General features: G+C 37.3%; 1 protein-coding gene across 2 annotated transcripts in view; it reads right to left on the bottom strand.

The window, feature by feature from the left end:
- Positions 1-17,977, bottom strand: part of LOC101316502 (lymphocyte antigen 75) — a 131,487-nt gene that overhangs the window by 89,827 nt on the left and 23,683 nt on the right. For both annotated transcript variants that reach the window (XM_019922515.3, XM_019922513.3), the window contains exons 7-13: positions 16,326-16,520; positions 15,232-15,389; positions 13,047-13,157; positions 12,405-12,493; positions 12,113-12,282; positions 9,559-9,758; positions 8,848-8,990 (exon numbers count right to left, since the gene is read on the bottom strand). In XM_019922515.3, coding sequence (XP_019778074.2) covers positions 8,848-8,990; positions 9,559-9,758; positions 12,113-12,282; positions 12,405-12,493; positions 13,047-13,157; positions 15,232-15,389; positions 16,326-16,520 — 1,066 coding nt within the window. The remainder of the gene's footprint in view (positions 1-8,847; positions 8,991-9,558; positions 9,759-12,112; positions 12,283-12,404; positions 12,494-13,046; positions 13,158-15,231; positions 15,390-16,325; positions 16,521-17,977) is intronic.

Below are 17,977 nucleotides of genomic sequence, written 5' to 3'. Positions count from 1 at the left end.
ATCTTCCCTTAGAAACCTCTGCTTTCAAGCCCATTTCTGCCTCCTCTGCTGCATCTCAGAGAACAGTTTCCTAGAGAGAAGTTTATCCCGTTGTCCGAAGCTTCTCATCTTCACTACTTTCTGAGACTGAACTTCATTGCAACCCAGACCTTTATAGTTTTTAGCTTCCATTTCAAGAGATTTATTATTCGGTTATAAATATAGTAAATAGTAGCTACTTGTGGGGTTTTTTTGTGTGTGTGGTAAGAGGTGGAAAATATTTCCTCATTTGTAACTTCTTCCTGGTTTGGCCTGATTTGTCTGTAGGTAGATAAAGAGAAGAAGAAATTCGAAATCACATTAATTGTTGCACACCTCTAATGTGGATTTTCAAAAATTCGAGGGAAGAAAAAAAATTTGTGGTTAGAAATGGATCATAACTGAGGAATTAAATCAAACTGAAAATTTCTCTCTGTATATAAATTTCTTCTGCTCCAAACACTAAGTATATGGTTTTAAGGCTATGAGGTTAAGAAGACATTGCACGAAAGGTTACTTTGTGTATTTGCGTTAAAATTTCTACTCTCAATCAAATTTCCTGCTGCATCTGGTTCCTAAGGAAAACAGCACCTCAACCATAACCCCCAGTAAACACTATTTGATGAGGGCGCTTAGTCTGCAAAGCCTTAGATTTATATCCAAATCCACTCATGCCACATCACTGGAGGTAGTGCATACAGCAGCAATCGCACTGCAAACAAGGCTTTCTTCCCTAATCCTAAAACTACTTTCGTTCTACAATGGCTTTCCCTGGTGGGCTGCTGTTAAGAGTTGCAAAGATTTTAGAGCCTTAATGATCTGGTGCACCATGAACCCTTTTCATTGAAATACAGAGACATGGAACTTAGATTGTGAGAAGTAGAGCAGTAATCTGACCTTATTCCTTGGCAGGCAAAACACAATTTGGGCAATGGACGTCTTGCTGAGCAAGGTCAATCCCTGCAATAAAAAGCTAAGGTGTTCAAGGAATAAGCTTTAGAATCATTTTCTGATATAAATGGGCTGGCTTCCTTTCTTCCCTTCAAGCCATGGTTATAATATTGAATAAGTTTTAGAATACGTTGTCTAAATATAGCATGGGCAAATGATCTCTCTATTAATGGAGCACGTATTAAGCAGACGTTACACTCTGCTTAATACATGGTACTATATTAGCTGCTAGGATGAGTACAAATAAAATATAGTCCCTATGAGTGAAAGGATTAGGTGATGTGTTTTTCCTTTGTGCTCTTCTGTTTTCTAAATTCAATATACATTTCCTCTGTGATCAGAAAAAAACCTAATCATTGTATATTCTGTAGAAAATAAAGTATATGATAGGAATAGAAGAAAATGGAAAAGATTTACACAAAATGTTAACTAAGTTTATAACTAGGAGCTAGGATTTGAGGTGATTTTAATTTTCTTCATTATCACTTTTTACATTCCCCAATTTTACATAATGAACCTGTATTTTTAAATTTTTAATTGAGGGGGAGAACTCATCAAGTGTGATTAGAAATTAAAAAATCAAGAAAGAGTCCTTAATTACCTCTCAGACTTGTTTTCTAGTGTAATTTGTTCTGTATATAGAAGCTCTTAATGATCATTTATATCATATATGATATTCCATTTTTCATCAACTGATTCCCACAAATACAGTTGCCCCTTGGTATCCACAGGGGATTGGTTCCAGGACCTCCCTCATACCAAAATCCAAAGATGCTCAAGTCCCTTATATAAAATGATGTAGTATTTGCATGTAACGTAAACATATCCTCCTATATACGTTATTTTTAGATTACTTATTATACCTAAAACAGTGTAAATACTATGTAAATAGTTGCCAACATGAGGCAAATTCAAGTTTTGCTTTTTGGAACTTTCCAGAATTTTTTTCAAATATTTTCGATCTGAAGTTGATTGAATCTGCGGATGTGAAACGTGTGGATATGGAGGGCTGACTGTATCCACAACCTCATTGCTTAGTACTTATCCATGGCTCCCTGAACCACTTAAAGGTTCCTAATCTCTTGCTGGGTTAGGAACTTGATTCAAAACCCAGTTTGTTTATGTCAGTATTTTCCTTAAAGATACTTTAGCTTAGACAGTATGATACTGTGTGTGTCAAGCTTGAGATCTAGGGGCTAGCAAGCTGCCCAGCTGAAATTCTCTCTTCAGGGAGGGTCAGCAGGGCATTACAAAGGTTATGTTCCAGAGGCAGCCACCACAAGGGAGACTGCAGTCCAAAAGCCGTACCTGAGACTTTGGTTGTTAGCAGAGTAAATGTCAGAAATAGGTTAATATCAGCAAACTTAGAAGCTTGTTAATCAGCATGATCTTAGAAATGGGCACTCATTGGTAAAATTGAAGATATGAGGAATAGCTAAAAATACTTAGGGACACTCTCACTCTTCATGAAAGGGTATGAGAATCTCGTGAGGCTGGTATCTTGTACCACTGGAAATGGATCTACGTCCTGATCTCTCTTTTTTAAAAAAGTTTATTTATTTTTATTAATTTATTTTTGGCTGCGTTGGGTCTTTGTTGCTGTGTGCGGGCTTTCTCTAGTTGTGGCGAGCGGGGGTTACTCTTCATGGCAGTACACAAGCTTCTCACTGCGGTGGCTTCTCTTGTTGTGGAGCACGGGCTCTAGAGCGCAGGCTCAGTAGTTGTGGCTTGCGGGCTCTAGAGCGCAGGCTCAGTAGTTATAGCGCACGGGCTTAGTTGCTCCACGGCATGTGGGATCTTCCTGCACCAGGGCTCAAGCCCATGTCCCATGCATTGGCAGGCGGATTCTTAACCGCTGCGCAACCAGGGAAGCCCTGGGGCCTGATCTTTTAATGGTCCCATGTCCAGTCATTGGGTCAGGTGACTGGGACTGCCTGATGCCAGCTATAGTGGGAACAGAAGAATCCTGCTTTTGGAACATTGTCACATTTACCTCAAATGAGTGTTCCATGCCAAGATGGTCACTAGAACCTAAAAGGACAGACTACCGGGATGTTGTAAGCTTACAAGACAGGTTATATAACATGTTTTTTGCCTGCTTCAATGACTGTTTAATAAATGTATGTCTGGAAAGATTCGGTCTGAATATTGCATTCATTATACTCTACTCTCAAGGTTGTGGGCAGTAGCTAAGAAACACTCACCTTGAAAGAAACTTAAGAGTTTGTATATTCAAATTAGCTTAGTGTGCAATGAAATTTTGAATATTAATTTCTAATGCTAGAAAATGAAGTCTAAAATACTAGAAATTATACAACAGATGCTTAATAAATGATTATTTATGGAACGCATGTATTGTATTTTTCATCAGATTCCAAGCACACTGTAGTGAGACTTTACTTGCTTTAATGAAGAAAATACAATCGTTAGCATATTAATGCAAATCTGGAAAATGTGGAAAAATGTTCAAACATTTAAACACGCATTCAAAATCTTATCTTCCAGAGGTAACAACGATGATCTTTTCTGATGTAGTTTTGCAGTCTAATTTTTGATGTAAATAGTATATTTTCTACTCTTTTATAATTTGCCTTTCTTCCCACTTAATACATTATAAATACTTGCATGTTGTAATGTTCTTTTTTTAAATCTTAATGAACAGGGGATAAATTCCAAACAAAGATCAACAAAAGTGATGATACTAGGCATCTTTACCTTTTTTCTGACTTCCATGGAAATGCATTTAATGTTTAATCATTAAGTGTCATATGGCTATTAGTTGAACTACACTTCTATTTTTAATTTAATAAGAAATTATGTGTTAATTATGTTAAGTATATATTTATATATAAAACCAGGAATGAATAGTGAATTTTACCAGGTGCATTCTCAGCACCTATTAAGATGATCACGTATTTGACTAGATATATAGAGTTCCTAATACTGGCCCAACCTTGTACTCTTGGAAGAAATCCTACATGATCAAGGCATGTTATTTTGAGGTACTATAACACAGTCGGTTAAGAAAGTGGGCTCTAATGGGTTCATATATTGGATCCTTTATTTACTAACTATATAACCTTGGGCAAGTTGTTTTACTTCTCTGTGTCTCCATCTCCCCATTTAGATAAAATGGGCATAGTAACCTACCTCATAGGCCGTTGTAAGGATTAGTTAGTAGAAAATACTTAGGACATTATCTGGCATGCAATAAGCAGTGTATCTGCGTTTGTTATTGTATCCCCCGTTAGTATTTACTTTTTCAAGTCTAGATATGAGGTTGGTCTATAATTCTTTGTGCTATCTTTGACAGGTTGTGATATCAGAATTAGACTATTTGTGAAATAAACTGAATGCTTGCACCAGTTTCTATGTAATGGAATACAATCTCTTGGTTATACTACTGAAATACGTGGTAATGATCTCTTTTTTAAGATATGAAGGAGATCACATATAGAACCATATATGTAGTTACTATCTTTTTCTTGGAAGAAATTCTTTGTTAACTTTTTCCATTTTTTCCATGGCTATTGGAATACTGGGTTTCCACTTATTAAATCAATTATATACTAATTTATATTTCCCTAGATATTGTTCACTTTAATAATTTCATTATAATAACGTAGAATTATGCATAGGATTCTTACCAATTAAAAAATTCTCCATTGAAAGGATTTTATAATCTGTTACTTAGGTTTCATTTTAAGTATCTGTTTTCTTTTTTGTTTTCATGATTTAGTCATCAGTAGATTTTTTTCCTCTGTTTTGTAGTTTTATTTCTAGAGATAAAACTCTAGGATTTGTCAGTTCTACTGCTTTTCCAGTTTCTAATTAATTCATTTCACTTTTATCTTTATTAGGTTCTTTCTTATGGTTTCCTTTTATTTATGTTGATAAATATTTTAACTTTTAGGTGAATGCTTATTTTCATTATTTTTGTTTAATAATTAAAGCCCTTAAAGCTATTAATGTACCTCCAGCTATAGCTTTGGTTATATCTCATGAATTTCAGAATGAGTGTTTTTATTATCATCTATACAGTTTTGATTTACTTGCCAAAAGAGTTCTTAAAAACACTGAATGTTTATTTTGTAAATAAGAGTCACAGATGTAGAAAATAAACATGGATATGGGGGGGAAAGGGTGGGGGAAGGAATAAATTTGGAACTGGGATTGATACATACACACTACTATATATAAAATGGATAACTAATAAGGATGTACTGTATAACACAGGGAACTCTACTCAATACTCTGTAATGACCTATTTGGGAAAATAATCTAAAAAAGAGTGGATATATGTATATGTATAACTGATTCACTTTGTTGTACACCTGAAACTAACACAACATTGTAAATCAACTATACTCCAATAAATTTTTTTTAAAAAACACTGAATTTTTAGGTGAAGGGGATTTGATTTCACTTCTAATGTAACTTGTATAATTCTACCACTTTGAAATGTTAGGGTTTTTTTTTTTTTTAGCCTAATAGATCCATTATTTTAAGTGATCCAGGCAAAGAGCTTGAAGAGGAAGTATATACAGACTTTTTAATCTATAAATAAAGAGGATATTATTAAATCAATCTTAATTATACTATTCATATGTTCTATGTTATTTCTATTTTGCCTGTCTCGTTCGTTGATAAATGAGATGAGTGTTAGAGTCTCTCATTACTATTTTTTATTGAAAAATTTTAGCAATATAATTAATATTTTTGCTTTATACATTTTGATATCTTAAGTGTGTAAGGGTTCTTGACTATTATAACTTCACTGTAGATTGTACCTTTAATCAATAATAAGATCTCATTTTCCCATTTAATGTCTTTTTACTTCAATTGTATTTTATCTAATATTAATACTACAACTCTAGCTTTTTCATTCACATTTACACAATATAATTTTGCCCATTATTTTAATTTTCCCATTCTAAGTTTTACATTAAGTTTGTGATTATTAACTCAATGCTACTTGGGTGAATAAGGCCCATACAGCAAATTATAAAGAAATAAAATAACATAAGTGAAGTGGCCAAGGAGTAATAAATTGGAGACCATAACAAATTGGAGAGTGATGCCACATTTTGGTGGGCCATTGGCTAATCAGCACTAATTATTGCTGCAATATGAAAATGATGCCAGTAGTTTTAATTTTAAAAAGAGTGTCAGAAAATATGGATTTTATCAAAATGTTTTGATTCTGAAACACTTTGTGGTCCCTTCCTTCCAGGAAAAGAACATAATACTCCTTGGGCTGGAAAGGTACTAATTGGCAAGATTTGTTTTAGGTATCTTTCAACAGCATAGAGTTGGGTTTCATTACTGAACACATTTGCAAACTTGGACTTAAACATAACTGATAATGGATACATTTGGTCTTCTGCCATCTTCTTTATGCCGGACTTTATGCTTTGTTATTTTATTCCTTTATAATTTGCTGTATGGGCCTTTTTTTCCCCACTCATTACATATTCAGTAGATGAACATACTCTTTACAGTTTTAAAAAAATACAAACTCTGTGTTTCTAAATATGATTTCCAGGTAAAATGAAGAATTTATTATACTTTCAGTTTTCACAATCATTTTATCTCTTTACATCTCAGTTTTTATTTACAAACAGAGTTATAAACTCTGGTATTAACCAGAGTTAACACCTGGTTTTATTAAAATATTCTTGTTTCTCTTTCAGAATTTAGGATAATTACATTCTAACTTTAGGATAATTTAGGGTAATTTTATAATTACATATATTGCATTATTTAGACTGGGACTATGTTTTTATGTTATGTATTCTTCCTTCTAATTCTTTAACAACAAAATACCTGTTCATGTGTTTTGATTTTTATTCATCTCTCAACTGGAATATGTCTGAAATTTTTTTCAAGTAGGGAGCATTATCAATTACTATCTTCACAAATGAAAAACCACACAACTGGGAACTAAGATCAACACATTGCCCACATGTTCCAGTTCAAAACTCTTTAGATGTCAATTTTTAAAATGCCTTCTTATATTTAATGTCCTAGAGAAGAAGGCTAGCTGGATTTTGTGTTTTGGTACCTGTTTTATTTTTGCTATTTTTCTTTGAAGTCTTTGTTTTTTTGAGTCAAAACGATCAGGAAAGTATTCACTAGGGTATGTCCAGGTGGTGATTTCTTTTCCATAATTTTGCCTGGTATACCCTGAATCCTTGATTTACAAGTTCTGGTCTTCTTTTTTTTTTTTTTCGGTACGCGGGCCTCTCACTGTTGTGGCCTCTCCCGTTGCGGAGCACAGGCTCCGGATGCGCAAGCTCAGCGGCCACGGCTCATGGGCCCAGCCACTCCGTGGCATGTGGGATCTTCCCGGACCGGGGCACGAACCCGTGTCCCCTGCATCGGCAGATGGACTCTCAACCACTGCGTCACCAGGGAAACCCCAAGTTCTGGTCTTCTTTTCGATTCAAAAAGTGACGGGAGGGACTTCCCTCGTGGTCCAGCGGCTAAGAATCTGCCTTCCAATGCAGGGGATGCAGGTTTGATCCCTGGTCCGGGAAATAAGATCCCACATGCCACGGGGCAACTATGCCATTGCGCCGCAACTACTGAGCCCCCACATTCTGGAGCCTGCACGCCACAACTACAGAGCCTGTGTGCCGCAACTACTGAGCCCACGATCTCTGAAGCCTGCACACCACAACTACAGAGGCTGTGTGCCACAACTACTGAGCCCACGATGTCTGGAGCCCGCGCACCACAACTACAGAGGCTGTGCGCCGCAACTACTGACCCACGATCTCTGGAGCCGGCGCACCACAACTAGAGAGAAGCCTGTGCACTGCAACGAAGAGCCCATGTGCTGCAATGAAAGATCCCGCATGCTGCAACTAAGACCCCACACAGCCAAAAATAAATAAATAAATAAATTTAAAAGTTCATTCTCTTAAAAAAGAAAAAAAAAAGTGAGGGGAAAAATAAATTGTGAAGTAGAAGCCCCTCATACCTATGATTGTCCCCAAAGCTTCAGAAAAAATTCCCTCTATGGCAGCAACACCTTGCCCATATTTCTCCACATTATCTTTAAGGACACCAAGAAAACTGTTCAGGAATCCTCCTTCTACATAACATCAAAATCACAGTGGCTTATTGACTCCATCTTTGTTACACCTCTGATCACTTCCTTACTGTCCCATCTTACTGCCCTTCTTCAATGTAGTTTTCTACCAGCTGGGCTGTAATAGCCTTATAATTAATTGTTCTGCATCTACCTACCATGTCTCTCTGTCTGTCTGTCTGTTTCTCTCTCTCTCTCTCTCCACACACACACACACACACACACTTTGTTTTTGTTTGTTTGTTTTTTGCCTATTGACTTACTAAACTCCTTCCCTGGCAAGAAAGGGTGTTTCAATTTTATACCCAAATTCCATTTTCTAGCTAAGTTCTTTGGCTCATTTCTCTTTCACCATATCTGTATATTCTAGTCCCAGTTCCTTTGCTTATGTCCTGCTTTCCCTGGCTTTTTCTCCCATCTTAACTTTCAAATATTACCTTACTTCCTAAGAACCATCCTTCTTCATAACATTTTCCCCAATTATACCTCCCAGAAACACTTCCTCCCTCCTCTAAATTCCCATGGCCTCTCCCTACTCGTGTTCTAGATTTTTCCACCATACTTTTCTTATCCCCACTGCTGCACACTATTACACTACACAAAGGGTGGGGTCTCTGTCTCCTTCATCTCTGAATCCCTCATAGCGTCTTGCACATAAAAATGTTTGATGTTGAATGACTGTTAAAGTACTGAAAAACCCTTTTAGATAATAAAACATGTCAATTCTGAATACCTAGAGGACATCAAATTTAACAGAGAAGATCTCATTCTAAAAGTATTACCTGAACTGGTCTGTTAGAAAGTGAAGAAATTTCTTTATTTCATCCATATGACTGAAGCTAGGAAGGTGCCCTCCAAGTGCTTGGCAGAATCTCTCAGCTTCTTCCCAGTTCCTCTTTCTTACAATTCTTTCTATATGAAATAGCTTAACAAAATATAATGTTAATTTGTTTCCTGGTATAATCATAAAGTATTCATAAGTTCAAAGTCAATTACAGTCAAATGTGTGGGCCCCTGAAATGGACTCTTAGAAGTGTAATAAAGTCATAGGTAAAGGCCCATATACTGTGACACAAACAGGTCCTGTTGAAAGTGTCAACTAGAGGCCAGACTGACACGGACCCTAAAGTAAAATTTTTGACGTGTAAGAAGTGACAGAACTCTTCATTTGACAACAATAATTAAAGGGATATGAGAATCGTAAGCAAAGTATTAGCATGGCATGCAGCTCACCCAATTTCCCAAAACAAAAGAACCCTAGGAAAGAGCCAGTTCTGGCTCTGGCCCTGCTCTTTTGGGTAGCACATGCATTTATATGGGAATAAGTCATCTGACACCAGAGGTTCAATGATACCCTGACAAGGACTCTGTGCTCCCAAACACTTCAGGAGGTGATGTATATGTCTGGGAAGGAGCACAGTTTGGACAAAAACATGGACTAGGAGAGTAGACAGATAGCTTCATTGAGGGATTGAATGAGAATATTACTTTACCTTATAACAAGACAGACCTGAGGGGAAACTATGCCAGCCTTCAGGACAGGGGTCTTCAGGCTTGGGGGCTGCTTTTTCAGGCTCAGGGTGCTCACTTATTTTCTTGCAAATTGAAAGTGCTCTGAAGCTTCTGCAGTCTTTTACCTCCCACTTTCCAAGAGACTTTCCCGTAGCCATAGCCACACACCCTCCTGGAGAAGCTGGGGTTGAACAGAAAAGTTTAATTAAAAATAACATTAAAGGGACTTCCCTGGTAGTCCAGTGGTTAAGAATCCACCTTCCAATGCAGGGGACGCGGGTTCGATCCCTGGTCAGGGAACTAAGATCCCACATGCTGCGGGGCAACTAAGACCGTGCACCGCAACTACTGAGCACGTGAGCCACAACTAGGGAGAAGCCTGCATGCCACAACTAGAGAGAACCCAGTGCACCACAACAATGATCCCGCATGCCTCAATGAAGATCCCAGGTACTGCAACTAAGACCCGACAGCAGCCAAAAAATAAAATAAATATTTTTAAAAAACATTAAAAAATTAAAGCCCAAACATTTTCTAGTGCCTACACACTTTATTTGATTCAAAGTGGGGAGAGAGAATAGGAAAGAAAATGGAGGAAATAAATGTGTTGTTCACAATAATAATGATGACAGTAATACAGAGAAGTGTTTACTACTTGCCACGTACTATTCTAAGAGGATTAAGTGAATTGATCCTCACATAGAGTGGATTCTATTGTCACACTGAGGTACAGTGAGGATTAGTGATTTGTCCAAGGTCACATGTGAGAAAGTTGCTGATCCAGAATTGGAATCTAGGTGGTGTGTGTGTAGAGCTGTACCCTAAACCACTATGATGCTCAGAACAGTCTAAATCGTTCATATTCACCTAACAGCTTTCAACAGTTTTTAAACAACTTAGTAAACCTCAAAACAAGACTCTCAGATTCAGATCCAAAGGAAGAGCTGGTACCATAAAGGTAGAAGGAGGTGTGTGGTAATATACATTTGTTTACTATTAATTTTATGGCAGCCAGAATTTTATTTACTCCCTACAACATTAAAAGATAGTTTGTATTGTCAGATCCATTTCCAGATGAAGAATTAGTGACTTGCCCACAATCATAGTTAGTGAGTGGAGGAGTCAGAACTTGAACCCAGATTTGTCTGGCAAAATGCCATGCTCCCTTTCCCATTACATCACACTGCTGAAAATGCACAGAGGACAAGAAGAACATACATTGCAAAGTAATAAGGACAACTTCCATTCCATCACACAGAGAAGCCATATGGTCTCATGTCTCATTATACAAGGACAGCAAGAGGAACAAGGAACTGGGAAAAATAATGCTGTGTTACCCTGGATGGGTGTGCTATTTTCTCTTATTCTACCCCCTATCCATGGCTTGCCCAATGCAAACCAAACTGGCTGAATCTGGGAGTAATAATGGTAAAGAGGACTTACAGGCAGTCTTTCTGGCTACAGACTGAGAGAATAGCTATTACAGCTACTTCCTAAGCACCCCTGCCCCCAACCACTGAGGTTTATCCATGAAGAATGTGACACTGACTCTAAAATGTCTGAGTGTCTATAAAAGAAATCATGTATTTTGTATTTTAGAACATTCTAATTTAAGATGAAATTTAACCAGGATTAGCATCTGCATCCTCCATCTTCTACAAGTAAAAAGATGACCTTGTTATTATCAATACCACTCATATTTATACTGATGATCATGTATTACAAATTTTGTGGGCATTCTCTATTTCAAACAGTGTGTTTAACTACACATTCACATGTTCCAATTTCTATGTTATAAAAATGGTCTTCATGATTCCATTATACAAACATAAGAAAACATAAATAATTCAAAGGAAGAAAAGTCGAATGCTGTCTCATAAAAAGCGAAAGTCCTCTAAAAAGCATTGAATTAGAAATCAGATCTGGATTTTAGCAATTCAATAACCAGGTAACCTTCGTCAAGTAAGTCACCTTTCTAAGCCTCTGTTTTCTCAACTCTAAAATCAGAAGGGCCTTCTGAGGCCTTTTCTGGCTCAAATGTTCTGATTCTATGACTAATTATGGTCAACGCTTTAGGCTAAAGAAGGATAAACTACCTTTCAGAAAAAATAATACCTATAATACATTGCCTCCTTAATTCTCACCCATTGAGAATAATAGAAATAAACACATTCAATTTTGCAGAAAGAAGTTAAGAAGCAGAGAGGTGAAAATGTAAAGTGCTCCTCAATGAAGCTTCTAGGTTCTGTTTGAGACTATGTGGAAAAGATAACAAACTCACACTGATGCTTCTAGCTCTGTGCCATTAGATGGTGGTTTCTGAGAACTGAGTTTTCTAGCTTTTATTGGGTAATTGCCGAGGATTTCATAGGGAAGACATAGTCGCTGCTTCTATTTATGGTTCCGTAGACAGACTCTAGTCCTGAAAATCATCATCTCCTTCGTATTTCAAAGGTATGTGAAGAACAGATTTGGGAGGAATGCTGCCTTTCACAAGTCACTGTATTCTACTGCTTTCAAGGCTAAGGCACTCACCTGGCTCAAGAAAATTCCAGTTGGAAAAGGTTACAGCCCGCTTTATTCCACCAGCACTTCCCCAACTATACTCTCCACTTGCATCTGTATCTCTCAGGCCAGTCCAGAAGTATTTTTCTGGAGACTTAGTATACTTTTTAATCATATCATTCAGGTATTCTTGCTCAAATCTACAAAATGAGAGTCAAATTAGTAGGTGTTTTTTACAGTGACTGAAATACTATATAAATTGAAGACGCACTTTTTTTAGGAAGATTATTTAGCAAAGGAACCCAGAGTTAAAAGTTCACACCTGCTAGTTACAGTCAGATTGCAGTTGGTTCCAAAGGGGACCTCATCCTTGTAAATCTTGTAACAGGCTTCTCCATGTCTCTTCCAGCCCTAAATCAGAGGAAAAATATCACACTGTCTTCTGCACTTGATAACAAGCCAGTTTCTGTTACATAAGTAACATCTTACAACTAAGGGAAATTAAGGACATGGACAGGGAATTTAAACACATGATGAGAGTGGGATACAATTTCATAGAAAACCTCCATAAGCCTGTGAGCCTGTGTCAGACAGAAGGAATGTCTTAACTTTCTTTACCCCTAATGCCTAGCTCATCATAAGAGTATAACAGTTGTTAGTTCAATTATTTTTGAATAAGAATAATACAAGTAAGAGAAGTAAAAAATTAGCGTTGAGGATATAATCATATACATTTTTATAGAAATTCATGAATAGATAATTAGTTTTCCTATAACTCTTTCTTCTTCTGTAAGAGTGCCGATATCTATGATTCACCACCTTCTGGCTTGCTCTAACGTATAAATGAACAGAACCTAGTAATTTCTTCTATTTTCCAAGTCTAAAGTATTTAAGTCTCAACTACCATATCTAACCAAGAAGGTATAATATTGCCTAGAAAAATTTCCACAGGGGTTTTACATACCTCATCTGGAGGACACATCTTATCAGATCTTGTATCATTCAATTTTTCTCCCTTTTTCTTACATACATATTTAAGTTTCTCTTCACATGATTGGACCTTCCACTGACCTAGCTTTTAAAAAACAGAAAATAATTTTTCCCACAAGAGAAATTATTTGCCACACATTTAGAATTGAACTCTTATCTTAAATCAAGATAGTTTCTTCCCACAACTATCAGGGAGGGAGAGGGGGAGGAGGAAAGGGAGGGGGAGGAAAGGAATATAAATGAATGATTAAATCTGAGAACATACTCCTAGAAAATGCTACCCAACAAACCTGGAAGCCTGTTATTTCAGCATCACCTCAAGGTCACAGTGGGGATGAATTTCATTTTCTTATAAGAGTGACAATAAAACCACCAAAGGACACTATACAGAAGTTGAAGAGAGAAGAACCCAGCCCACAGAGTTGCCAGAGTTCTAGTCCTCTTCCATATGACACAGCCAGTTTGTCCACAGGTTAAAAAACATTGGGGCAACGATAGCCAGGACATGGAAGCAACCTAAGTGTCCATCGACAGATGAATGGATAAAGAAGATGTGGGACATATATACAATGGAATATTACTCAGCCATAAAAAGAAATGAAATTGAGTTATTTGTAGTGAGGTGGATGGACCTAGAGACTGTCATACAGAGTGAAGTAAGTCAGAAAGAGAAAAACAAATACCGTATGCTAACACATATATATGGAATCTAAAGAAAAAAAATGGTTCTGAAGAACCTAGGGGCAGGACAGGAATAAAGATGCAGATGTAGAGAATGGACTTGAGGACAAAGGGAGAGGGAGGAGTAAGCTGGGATGAAGTGAGAGAGTGGCATGGACATATATACACTACCAAATGTAAAATAGCTAGCTAGTGGGAAGCAGCCACATAGCACAGGGAGATCAGCTCAGTGCTTTGTGACCACCTAAGGGGTGAGATAGGGAGGGTGGGAGGGAGACTCAAGAGGGAGGAGATATGGGGATATATGTATATGTATAGCTGATTGACTTTGTTATAAAGCAGAAACTAACACACCATTGTAAAGCAATTATACTCCAATAAAGATGTTAAACAAACAAACAAACAAAAGAAAATTTGGGGCAGGTCACCTAATCTCCCTGTCTGAGTTTCCTCATATTTAAGATGATGATGGTGATTAGAACAGCTACTCCCTAAGAATTTAGAATCAAAAGATTCTGCCAACTCTACTTCAGTCTAGACGTCAAAGTTCCAGCTTTCAAATGTGCTCCTTAACATTGATTTTGCTTAAGTCACTCTGCTTTCTTTGAATTAAATTTTAGTAAGTCAATTGTGATGCGGGTCAGTTTTGAATGTTGGAAGCTGTCTAGATCAGCCATCAGTTCACTCTGGCCTATGGGACCTCATTTCTATCTTTGATACTCTTTTAAAGATATCCTGTGTACCCTTTTAAATGGAGCATTAAATGGGACACCCTTCTAAATTTAGCTTTACACCTTTCTAAAAACATCTTTACTATTGAAACACTTCTAAATAGCCCTACCATTTATGGCTTCCACTTAAGTCTCTCTAGAAGTCTGAGTGACACGACTGGCCTCCCAAACAATTAGGAGTCCACAGGAAAGTGCTACAAACAAAAATATAGAGATACGTATGTCCTTTCGGCTCAATAGTTTATTTTGGACTCTTCTGAAAGTCCAAAGCATGCTCAGTAAACATTTATGCATTCTATAGGAGTAAGATAGTCTCTGAACAAAGTCAGACCTAATTTTTTAACAATAGTTTTTCAGTTCTTAAAGTTGGCTTACTTTGATCTGAACATGAGAAGATGGGATTTTCCAGGTCACATTGTGGCTACCTGCTAAATATCACACTGGTGGTACTGAGAGAAAGCAGCTTCTCAGAAGCAATCTGGCACAAGAATCTGAGCTCTAAAGGGATTCTCTTGATCTGTTTCACACCAGAGAAGATACTCTCAGACAGGAATTGGATTGCTTCTTTAGTAATTGCTTTATTTACCTTTTCTCAGCAGCTACTGGAAAGACAGTCTACAGTGTTTTTACCTTTTATTTTCTTTCCCAGCTTAAACACAAATATCCCAACCAAAGTCATCTTATTATTATTATTAGATTTTCAGGTATAACAATAAGGATATAAATAAACTTGAGGAGGTTTCCTACCTTTCCTAAATAGGAAACACAGTTGGGAGTCTTATTGTAGGGAACATGTGGCTCATTCTCATCCCAATAGGTCAGAGTAACTTCAGTACCATCTGACCACTGAAATAGAGTTGGTGTATTTATGTTCCTAAGGCCTGTCCATACTTCTTCTTTGGCATCTAAAAGAAAAATGTTTTATTTGTTTGGTTACTCAATTACATACTTCAATATGTACACCGCTACTGAGTTTTACATTCTGATATGGGGTGTTAGGAGCCTTGACGGTATTTTTTTTCTTTTAAAATTTTAATTCAGTAAATGGTACTCTTAATTAACCTGTAAAAGTATTGATAAGTTAGGCAGGCCCGATGATGAGGGCTTTTCAGGTCACTTATACAGGTAGGGTACACAGGTGGAACAGCTGTACTATGACCTGTAGGCTGGATGTTCCTGATACCTGGTTTAGATAAACCTTGCTTTATGAGAAATAATGAAACTCTACAAATACAGTCATAGATATTCCAATTAGAATAAGGATATTGTCCATCACGGCCATGGAATGACTATACTGCCTTCCCAGGTAAAACAGCTGGCACCATGCTGGCACAGAATAGGTATCTAGTACTTACTATTACTATGGGTGAATCCTAGGAGGAGGTCTTAATACTGGCTCTCTAGTGTTTCGTTCTTCATTTTTCAGCTTTCAAATAATTATAAAAGTGAAACAATCATCACTTAAGTGTTGGGAGTAATTTAAACAGCATTTAGCTTATGAGAAGAGGGAAATGATTCAATCAATGGTTGTACTGTCAGGTTGGTAGCTGCTAGCTACATGCGGCTATTTAAAACTGTAAATCAATTAAAATGAAATAAGTAAAAATTCAGTTCTCCAGTCGCCCTAGCTACATTTCAAGGGCTCAAAAGCCGCAAGTGGCTGGTGGCTACTGAATTGGACAGCACAGATTACAGAATGGTTCCATCACTGCAGAAAATTCCATTAGACCATGCTGATGTACAGGATCAAACTGTAAGCTTTTCATTCTTGCTAAGAATCTGAAAACGGGGGTACTTTCAAATGTTTTAAACCTCTCAAAGAGGATATCTTAAAAACTTACCCCCATTATGGAGTTCTGTGACAATCAGCTCCACATCTGCTAAAGAATGAATGCTGATGAGGTCACTGCTGAAGGTTTTGCATTTCATATGTGCCTTATCCCAGGAATCGCTTTCATTTACCAGCAGATAGCAAAATCCATTATTTGGCAGCCAGTCTGCTGCATCACAGCGGGTATCTGAGTATGTCCAAACATCTGGAGGAAAAGAAGCTATTTATATTCCAGTAAAGACACATCTATTTTGAATCAATATTTAAATTCCTGAATATTGAATTGCAAATTCTTCTTTCTTGAATCATAAGACTTCTGGAAAACTGGAGAATGCGATGTCAGATCAGTGACATGCATTTTTGTGGTGCCTAAGGTATACATAACATCATAAGAGTGACTGCAGGGATTCAGATAATAATGTGACTTTAAAGGGATACAAATGTGCTACATGGCTGGCCACAGACTATTTAAAGAGGGATTGCCCTTAGTCCTAGTAGACAGAAGAAAAGTGTGGGGTAAGCCAGTTGTTGACAAATCTCTTCCTGGGTATGGGATTTGTGAGGTTCCCCTCCAGTCTCTGACTTTGAGAGATTATGAAGTTGAGCCTCCTTTGCATGTATGGTCAGCTTAGCAAAGGAATGTGCATTAATGCTCACTGTTGAACAGAGAACAGGCAGAGATTTAAGGAACATAATAAAACATTTATTCACTTCACACCCAAGAAATGGCATCACTGGAGGAAAAGGGCATCTCTGGACCTCTTCTTTCCTCCCCTCTGCAGGTCCTACAGTCCATGGAATGAGGGACTCTTTGTTTTGACTATAATAAAACTCATTCAAGTGATGGTCAAGAAAGATTAGAGAAAAAGAGCAAGGTATAAACCATACAAAATACTTCTACCTACCCCTCTTAAAAGAACTAGAAAACAGTTTGGCTTTTCAGGCTTCATGGATTCGGACCACTTGGAATGTTTGTTATAAGAAAACATAGCATCTTAAAAATGTGGACAGTTTGATTTTTACTAAACGATAAAATTCAGGTTCAGCTTCTCACACTTGTAAAATAACTCAATTAGCTTTAAGGTCCTAAAATAGCGCTTATTATTATGATATTTTACAATTATAATAAAAGAACAGAGGGAAAAACACCCATAATTGAACTTGAAATAATTATTTTCATATTCTAGTCTTTGTCTCTATGAATACATATTTTTACAAGATTAAAATGATAGGTAGGCATATGATTTTGTTCTGCCTTTTTTTTTTTTTTTTTTTTTGCGATAGGCGGGCCTCTCACTGTTGTGGCCTCTCCCGTTGTAGAGCACAGGCTCCAGACGCGCAGGCTCAGCAGTCATGGCTCACGGGCCCAGCCGCTCTGCGGCATGTGGGATCTTCCCGGACCGGGCACGAACCCGTGTCCCCTGCATCGGCAGGCGGACTCTCAACCACTGCGCCACCAGGGAAGCCCCTTGTTCTGCTTTTTGTATTTTCCTGCTGGCACAGTTATTTTAATAAATGCATACTGTTCAATCATGTGGAAGCATCTTAATTTACTTAACAATTGATACTACAGGATATTTATTTGATCTATCATTAGTCATCCTGGTTTATTTTCATTTGTGCTGTTTTTTCTGCTATGCCTTTTATCGTATGGACTAAATT

Source organism: Tursiops truncatus, chromosome 7, assembly GCF_011762595.2.
Source record: "Tursiops truncatus isolate mTurTru1 chromosome 7, mTurTru1.mat.Y, whole genome shotgun sequence".
Classification (NCBI taxonomy): Eukaryota; Metazoa; Chordata; class Mammalia; order Artiodactyla; family Delphinidae; genus Tursiops; species Tursiops truncatus.
The sequence above is the reverse complement of the archived record's forward strand: the minus strand, read 5'-3'. Positions and strand labels throughout refer to the sequence as shown.